Source organism: Scyliorhinus torazame, chromosome 6 (assembly GCF_047496885.1).
Source record: "Scyliorhinus torazame isolate Kashiwa2021f chromosome 6, sScyTor2.1, whole genome shotgun sequence".
Classification (NCBI taxonomy): Eukaryota; Metazoa; Chordata; class Chondrichthyes; order Carcharhiniformes; family Scyliorhinidae; genus Scyliorhinus; species Scyliorhinus torazame.
Window position 1 is genome coordinate 169,826,509 of NC_092712.1, and position 9,678 is coordinate 169,836,186.

Genomic DNA, 9,678 nt, shown 5'->3' on the forward strand with positions numbered 1-9,678 from the left:
AGTAGTTCAAGATTAAGAAAATTAGTGTTAGATGCAATATACTTTACATGTCTATTTCTATAAGTGGAATAGTAAATGAATTACCCCAGAAATTATAGCACACATTTACAAATTGATCACACTTAGCCCTGTAGTACACAGTTTGTGGTTGCAGCATTGAAATATAATTTTTTCCCCGTGGCATTCTTTACAAACATTACTGATGAATATTATACATAATCGTGCAGTCGAAGATAAGGGAGAACTCTGTTAATCTAAAAGCAAAAACAGATAGCAATTCAATAAGATTAATAAAATGTGAATGAAAGAAAAATGATTTACAAAACAAAAAGGAAAAATAAATGAAATAGTGCAAGGGAAAGAAGATCGCCGAAATGGGGAATGCAGGAGTAGATTTACTTGAAGAAGATATTTGAGGTATGATTTTCATTTGAAGAATATTCTATGTGCAATTACTGTCTTGATCCAGTGCATATTAAGGTTAATAAATTCAGCCGGTGTGAAGGAATGGGCCAAAATTATAACAAAGTGCATTTATATAGTGTTAAGTATATAGAGGAACAAACATTCCAAGGCACTTCTGTACATGCGTGAAAAAAGAAAATTATTGTGAGGCAAAGCAACAGGTTAAAAAAGATGCTGGAAAACTTATTTTGCGCTCATTCATGGAATGTGGGCAAATATTTAATGCCTATACTGATTACCCTTGAAAGTGGTGGTGAGCTGCCAGGCCTCTGGATTGAGTCCAATACTATATAACTGCTATGTTATTGTATCCTTGGTAACAGTAAATGGGTTTTGGAGACAGAGGCTTCAGGAGGAAATTTGGGAGACTGGGACGTTGGTAGTTGAAGACTGCCAATGTGATTGAGGGGAGGAATAGGGGAATGCACAAGAGATCAGAGTTGGAGAAATGGAAATTCGGGAGACTGGGATCTTGGTAGTTAAAGACTGCCAATGTGATTGAGGGGAGGAATAGGGGAATAGAGTTATAGGGCTGAAGGAGATCACTGCAATAGAGAAGGGTACAAAGACCAGATTCTTCCAGTGTCTTTCTCACTAGCCTTAAATTTGAGATGCTGGAAGACAATGATAATCTTTATTGTCACAAGTAGGCACTCTCCGGCGCCTGTTTGGGTACACGGAGGGAGAATTCATTATGTCCAAATTACCGAACCTAGCAGCATGTCTTTCGAGACTTGTGGATGGAAATGGAGCACCCGGAGCAAACCCACCCAATGATAGGTGATAAATCAGAGGCCAGAAAAATGACATTGAAGTACTCTAGACTGGAGCTGGCAAAACCATTTATGAGAGCTTTAACAGTGGACAAACAGATTCAGCTCGCAACATCACCAACTTCCATCCCTACCAATGTGGTCTTTGTAATGGAGGGAATTTTAGGTCTGAAAGATAATTCACGTGTCAAGCAGACAAGGTTGCAAATCGTTTGATTTAGTCCTTATGTTGAGTAGGGAATTGACATGAGTGAGCAGTTTGAGGGAGGAAAGGGGGAGCCAAAGAGACCCAGAATTCCTTGAGTTTACCTAGAGGAATGTTGGGCTCTTCAAAGATCAAATAGCTGAGTCGTAAACTGCATAAAGGCTCACAGACAACTTGTATGAAAGACTACAGCGCTGAATTGGGAGTTATCACAATGTTTTATAATTTATTCTTAACATATTGCAAACTCATGACAAAATGCAACATTATACGACCTTTTACATAAAACTGAAGGTTTGACATCAAAGCAAAATATACTTTGATGTAATTTCTTGTCATTCTTATGTTGGGGAAAAAAAGAAATCACCCAGTTAGATATTTTGAGGCACAATGAAGGATTTTCATTAATACTGCTTTTTGCGCCTGGTTTTTGACAAGTCCAGTGGCCACAGAACAACAAAAGTGATGTTAGTCCAAATGAAAATATTTGGTTTTGTATATAAATCTACGAGCAGTGATCTAACTAAAGGTGTCTGTATTTTGAAATTATGGCATTAAAGCCTTTTTTAAAGAATGCATACTTCAGTATATATTTCCTATGCTGATTTATCCTTTTCTCTCCGTGGCCAACTATTCTGTCTGATCAGATGAGACCTTAATACTTTAATAAATGGAACAAGGTAATTGACATTCAATTTACGTTAGATTCTCAGATCAGTCAAAGTGACTGCTTAGGGAATTATTAATCCCAAATAAAGCCAAATGTGCAGACTGCAAGATCAGCCAGTAAATGCCTGAAGGAAATTCTTTGTCGTCCCTAGTACCAGAAAACATCAATCTTGTTTTTGCTTGAACTCTGACTTCAGTAAAACTTTGTTTCCTTATGGATTTTTTTTGTCACAATCTCATGGCATGATGAAGTCAACTAAAAGGAGATTACCAGATAGAAGGCTGTTTACAAATGAGGCTCGAGCGCATCAATTACGAAGTCTGTAGATTACATCTGATGGGTTGGAAAATTATGATTCAGGAAAACACCTGGATCCAACAGGAAAATGCTAGAAATAAAATCCCCAGTGTTCACCCCAAAGAATGTTTCCAAGTGTGATAAATTAATTTCAGTGTAAGGTACATTTAACATTGTAAAAATCATTCTGGCATGATTTATTTTTCATTCACTGGGTTTAGATTATTAGTCAAAGAGAAGCTTATTAACTGATGTGGTATGATGCCATTGGTGAGATAACCATACCCAGAATGTGACAGAAACTAGCTTAATTTCTCCACATTGCTTGTGAGCCAATGCATTTCCTGCTGATGCTGTACATTGTTGTTAATGAACGAATAATATTAGGGACCTTTGGTGGTGTGAACAAGATTAAAACATTGCATTTCTGTGCCTTTTACGTGACACACTGTTTAATATGACATTCTGCTTTAGTTTTATTGAAATAAATTAGAAATTAAAATTTCTCTAATTAGATAGAGCTCTGGTTGTGATGTATTTGGGGACTGCATTTTCTTTGCTTTCATCGTTGAATACTAAAGGGGAAGAAAATATGCAGGCTGTTTGCTGTGGAATTGTTACTAACAATGTTACAAATCTTAGAAATTATTATGCAGAATTTTGTTCATGGTCCGACTACACGGATTCTCTTGGGACAGGCAATGCCGCTGGCCGCTACTTGCACGACTGTCTTCAGTGATATGAGTTTTTCCCTCTTGTCTATTCTATGTAGAAAAGATATCAAATATACTTGATGTCCAATTTAAAGAAATCTTGAATTGTCAAATTAATCTGTTTATTTGAATCTGTATTATTTAGATGCTATTTTCATGCCATTTTCCTTCCTTTAACCTCTAATTGGACATGATCAATGTTGTGTTCAATCTTGCCAAATCTCTTAGGTTGTGTTATGGGCCAGGGTTTAGAGAACTCCAAAGTGTATCATGGAGATCACCTGACCCACGACCTTTATTAGATTGTGGTAAGGGGAGCACACGGCCCACTCTACAGGTGTGCTGCAGCAGAAATCTAAAGTATTTTTTAAAGTAAAACAATGTTTATTCTATGAACTTAGTTAACCTTTTTAAAACATACAGTGAACATCTTAGCAACCATCAATTCAAATACAACCCCCAAGGAATACAACACTCTAAGTAATCCTTAAACTTCCCTTTTAACATCCATAAGACAAAAACCCTTTTTACAGAAGCACATCAGGTTTAAAGTCTCTACTGAGTGCAGTTATCACTCTGAATTCACCAAATGATCTGGAGATAGTCATAGATTGCAGAGAGATCAAAATTACACCTTCTTTGGCTGGCTGCAGCTCCAACACTAAAAACGAAACTAAAAAACAGACACACCCAAGCCTTTCCTCAAAGCGAAACTAAAAAGCAGAGCCAGAACTCAGCTCCACCCACACTCTGACATCACTGCAGCCACTTGAGCAGACAAACATTTCTTTAAAAAAAAAATGTTTTAAAATCCTTTTTCACATTTTCTCCCACATTTACACCCATCAACAATAAACAATAATCATCAAGATATGTCAATCCCCATAATAACAACGATCCCATCCGCCCACCAACCCCCAAACATCAGCCCGCATGTTTACATAAAAAATTACAAAAAGGAATCGGGGATTACCCGTAGTCACCCTTAATCTACACAGCCCCCACCCCCAACTAATGTTCGATGTTATCCAGTTCTTGAAAGTGCATAATAAATAGTGCCCATGACTTGTAGAACCCCTCCGAGCTTCCCCTCAGTTCGAACTTAACCTTCTCAAGGGTCAAGTATTCCAACAGGTCCCCCCGCCACGCCAGGGCACTGGGTGGAGAGGCTGCTCTCCATCCCAGCAGGATCCGCCTTCGGGCGATCAACGAGGCGAAGGCTAGGATATCTTCCTCCGCTCCCGTTTCCAACCCTGGCTGATCCGACACCCCGAATATGGCCTCCTGGGGACCCGGGTCCAGTTTCACACACACCACCTTGGAAATTACCCTAAACACCTCCTTCCAGTACTCCCCTAGCTTTGGACAGGACCAAAACATATGAACGTGATTCGCGGCCCCCCCGCCCCCGCAATGCTCACACGCATCCTCTACTCCTTCAAAAAATCGGCTCATCCTCGCCCACGTGAGGTGCGCTCTATATACCACCTTCAGCTGTATCAGCCCCAACCTCGCACATGAGGTGGAGGCATTCACTCTCCGGAGCACCTATCTACCTCCAACATCTCATCTATTACCCTCTGCCGCTCCAACCTCTCCTCTTTATCCACCCTGGCCTTAAACAAAATTACCTCACCTCTCACCACCGCCTTTAGAGCCTCCCAGACGACTGCCTTCAACACCTCACCCGTACAATTGAAACCTACATATTCCTTAATTACCTTTTCAATTTTCTCACAGAACACTTGGTTCCCCAAAAGCCCCACATCCAGTTTCCACCCCGGTCTCTGCGCTGCCCCCTTCTCCAGCACCATATCCACCCAATGTGGAGCGTGATCTGACACTGCAATTGCAGAGTATTCTGACCCCTTGACTCCAGCCAGCAAAGCCTTCCCACCACAAAAAAGTCGATCCCCGAGTATACCTTATGGACCGCTGAGAAAAACGAATACTCCCGTTCCCTTGGGTGCAGGAACCTCCAAGGGTCCTCCCATTTCCACCATTAGCCCAGCGAGCGCGGCCGTGATCTGTCCAACCTTGGCTCCTGCACCAAGTTCCAGTCGTCCCCCCCACAATCAGCTCATGCGTGTCCAAGTCAGGAATAGCTCCAAACGCCTTCCTCGCGAATCCCACATCGTCCCAATTGGGACCGTATGCAATTAACAGCGCCACTAATCTCCCCTCCAGTGCCCCTGTCACAATCACATATCTACCACCCTGATCTGCCACCACCTTCTCCATCTGGAAGCGTACCCTTTTGATGACCAGCACCGCTACCCCTCTAGCCCTACCATCAAATCCGGAGTGAAACACTTGGCTAGCCCAGCCCTTTTTAAGTCTCACCTGGTCCTTTACCCTCAAGTGAGTCTCCTGCAGCATTGCTACATCGGCTTTCAAACTTTTAAGATGTGCAAGCACCCTTGACCTCTTGACTGGACCTCCTAGCCCTCTCACGTTCCACGTGATTATCCTTACTGGGGGTCTCTCACCCCCCCCCCCCCCCCACCTTTCTTATCCACCATCACCATACCACCGTGCCCTGCCCCATAAGCCTGACCCGCCCCTGTCCATTGTTAACATTGGACCCCCCCCTCCCAAGAATCCCCCCTACAAAAACATCCCCCAACTTCCATCCCTCCACCCCCTCTTGCTCGCCTCGTAGGCCCATTGAAGCCTGCTATCCAGGCTCCAACGTCCGCAGTCCTCCTCTCACCTCACCCCCGTTCACTAACTGACTTTAGTTAGCTATCGTGGGTGGCTCCCCCCACCAAGACCTCTCGCCCCCTTCCACCCAGTCCCAGAGAAAGAAACACCAAAACAAACCCAACAATCCAACCCCTACAATTCACTAACATAACATTTAACCGTCGCAACACAGAACGCCATTAACTTAAACTCTGTAACAATGCAAAGAGAAGTAAATTTCAATACAAATCAGTAAAAAGAAAGTTATAACATTTGTACATTTTCCAGCCGCTCAAACACAGTCCACAGTCTCTCTTCCAGTTCCGCTCTTCACGTCTGTCCCAAGCCTTCTGTCCTCACGAACGCCTCAGCCGCCTCCGCTGTCTCAAAATAAAAGTCTTTGGTGTTATATGTTACTCTCAACTTTGCCGGGTACACCACACCAAATCGCACCCCCTTCTTGTACAAAGCTGCCTTCACTCGCCCAAACGCCGCTCATCTTTTTGCCAAATCCACCGTCAAGTCCTGGAAGATCCGAACCGCAGTACCATCCCACAGCACCTCACGCTCCTGCTTCGCCCAGCTTAATATTTTCTCCTTCATGCAAAACCTATGGAAGCAGATAATTACTGCCCTTGGCGGCTCGTTCACTTTGGGCTTCGGCCTTAATGACCGATGAGCTCGGTCTAGCTCGTACAGGGTGGGGTTCTCACCCTCCCCCATCAGCTCTGGCAACTTCTTAGCGAAGTATTGCGTTGGCCTTGGGCCTTCTGTCCCTTCGGGCAAGCCCACAATTCTCAAATTGTGCCGCCTTGAGCGGTTTTCCAAGTCTTCCAGCCTTGCTCGGAGTCCTCTCTTAACCTCCACCACCCTCCGCAGCTCGTCCCCCATCGAGGTGACCTGGTCGCTGTGCCGTGTCACGGCCTCCTCCACCTCCTCCACCTCCTCGCCCTGCTCTCTCACCTCGGCCGATGCCTTTGCCACCTCCACCCTCATCAGGCCGATTGCCTCCTCCACCAATGACCTCAACACGACCACCATCTCTTTCCTCAGGATCTCCATGTGCCTCACCAAACGTTTTTCCAGCTCCACCGCTATCACCTCGGTCATCTTCGCCACCGTAAGTAGTGCGGCCCCGCCTTGCAGTTCGGCTTCCGCCATCCTGTCAACACTTTTGCTCGTCTTCTCCTTCGGCGGCGAACCCGCGTTTCCTCCTTTCTTCAAAGCTACTCTTCGCATCCTTTAGCGGCTTATTGTTTTTTATCTTCTTTTCTCCTCTCTCCCCCTTCACTCTCCTGCTCTTCATCAATCTGACATTCTTTTTTGAAAAAAAAAGGGGGAGAGAAAAAAGAAAAAGAAAAAAAACTTTCACCAGAATTCCTTAACTCTTCTTTCTTTCTCCTCTGCATTCACCTGGCCCCGCTGGCTGCTCGTGGCGGCCCCAAAGGCCGACGATAGTCGGGGGGGGGGGGGGGGGGGTGCGTGAAGACTCAGGGATTTCCCGAAATCGCTGCGAATCGCAGCCACCGGCGGGAGCTCTTGTTGTTGCGGCCGCCCAGCGCGCCCACGCCACCTGAAGTCCGACAAACATTTCTTAAAGTGACATTCCCATGACAGTTGAAACTGCTGTGCTGTCACTTGTTGTGTTACAATCTTTTAGTAATGTCATATCCGTCAAATTGTTTTCCATCTGAACATTGGAAACTGCAGTAAGAGCCTATGATGAGTTTATTAATAATTTTGCTCTCTCCTAGGTCTCGTCCTCCGAGCAATGTCCCTTTGTTTTCCTGTCCTGACAGAAACAAGGTGAACTTCATTCCTAAAGGGTCAGCTTTCTTTCCAGTAAGTATCGTCAGCCGACCTCTGTTCTCCACCTCTGATCTGTTGCTCAAGAACTCATCAATCTCTGGCCTCAGTCCCATCATCGCATCCAACACTGTGACTGCTGAGCAGCTCCCATCTCCGGTTTCATTCTCACCTTTGTCAGATGACACCAGCATGAGGGACTCTGAGGCCTTGATGCAGCAGACATCGCGTCCACAGCAACAGCTCCATGAGTCCCAAATTGAAGAATTTTCCTCAGCTCAGAACTTTGTGATCATCTAATCCCTGCACCTCCCACTGATGCCCCTCCCTATGGTGGAGCAGGCCTCTGCCCTTGTGTAGGTGTGGTCTATATATCTGATCGTCTGCATGGAGTAGCACCTGTATTCTGAACAAAGGCTCTTAGAATTTTAGCATATCTTACACAGTTCTTGGCAGGGATAGAATTCCTTTTTTAGGAAATGTTTGTGAGAAGCAGTGATGCTTGCAAAACACGTGCTTGAGTGTTTAAAGTGCAGACTATGCATTACATGGTATGTTTGGATGGATTAGTACTGTTGTCCTGTGTTCTGTTCCATCTCCTATAGTAAGAATAAGCTCTATATATAAAATATGCCTGTCTAAAAGATAGAAAAAATAGATGTTGTGTTGTGTTATGTCCAATGAAAAAAAAAATATTGTTTACAAACAATCCAGGTTGTTTAAGTTTATAAATTCTGTAACACATACAATGCAAAAAAGAAAAAATGGCCACAACAGTTGCACAGTGCCCACCCTATGGCCTAGCTTCAGGTACTTCAGTTGAAGTCTAAACTCAGGTAATTTGGAATGTATATCCACATAGGATTTTAACGAATTTGTGGCTGAACAAGCTAAGGGGGAGTTTAGGGTAAGCATCACTCTCTTGCCTTTCCGTTTTCTACATAACCTTTCCTCATTACATTCCACTTTCTTTAACTAAAAGTGCATTCTGACCCCGGAAATACCTGGACCAGAGTGATTATTGAAGAACCAGCACTGTGATGTCTGACATCACTTCTTTTCATGGATGTCAAAAATTTACATAAACCATTGTTTTGAAACGTATCCGCGTTTTCTGACATTTCAGAATTTAAGAAAAAATGTTTCAGGTGTTGAAGACTGTTAAGCTGTTGCAAATACAGTTGTGTTGAAAACTGGGCTGTATCTAAGAAACATTCCATGTTGTGAAGAAATCTCAATGCTCAAATGTTTAAGTTACAATACTAGACTCTTCAGGTTCTTGTGTTAGATATGTTCCCTTTTCTGTGTGTGAAATTTGGGATTGGCAGATACACAAAGTAAAATGGTGTTACACAGATGAAATAAAATTAATGTTTAGTTTCTTGTCTTGACCCCACCTTTTTAATGTTAAAACCGTTATTTGCACAACTTTCTGTGGCTACTGTAAAGTAGCATTTCTTTTTAAAAAAGAGATTTTAAACTAGTTATTTAGTATTTATTTAACTAAAATGTACTTTGGGACAGAAATGTGATGAACTAAGGTTCAGCATGGGTGATTATCTTTTTAAGGATTCCATTTGATAAATGACTCCTATTATTTGAAAAGTGTTACACTGGAAAGGATAGAAAAAAACTTGTCTGTTATTTTGTGGAACAAGAACCCAGCACTCCGCATTCAACTACAGAAGTTAGCAGCCGGTGCTGAATTTTACCACCAAGTTGGTACAAGTGACATGAGGTGAATATCTGTATAGGGAGAGAACTTACTGGGGGGGGGGGGGAACAGTGTCCGAATTCCCTTTAACTTAATCTTTCGCCTGAGAAACTAGATATTAATTTTTACCAAACACTGTTGCAAATCAGTTTTGATTATGATCTTTATAAAGGTTTTAAACCAAATAGGTTGGAAATTAGCTGATCTTTAAAAAGAAATGTAAATTTAAAACATTATTAGACTCGGAGTGTATCCTACATCCAGATGTAGAACTTTTTTGTTTGTCGAAAACATGGTTTAAAAACTTGTTTCAAATTTTGTACATAGTTTTGCTGTTATTTCTAGCCATT

General features: G+C 42.9%; 1 protein-coding gene across 4 annotated transcripts in view; it reads left to right on the forward strand.

Annotated features, from left to right (window-relative positions):
* Positions 1-8,991, forward strand: part of glcci1a (glucocorticoid induced 1a) — a 336,314-nt gene extending 327,323 nt beyond the window's left edge. For 3 of the 4 annotated variants that reach the window (XM_072509094.1, XM_072509092.1, XM_072509091.1), the window contains one exon: positions 7,563-8,991. In XM_072509094.1, coding sequence (XP_072365195.1) covers positions 7,563-7,914 — 352 coding nt within the window. In that variant the 3' untranslated portion in view covers positions 7,915-8,991. The remainder of the gene's footprint in view (positions 1-7,562) is intronic. The other variant, XM_072509093.1, reaches the window with a different exon arrangement.
* Positions 8,992-9,678: the final 687 nt, after the last annotated feature.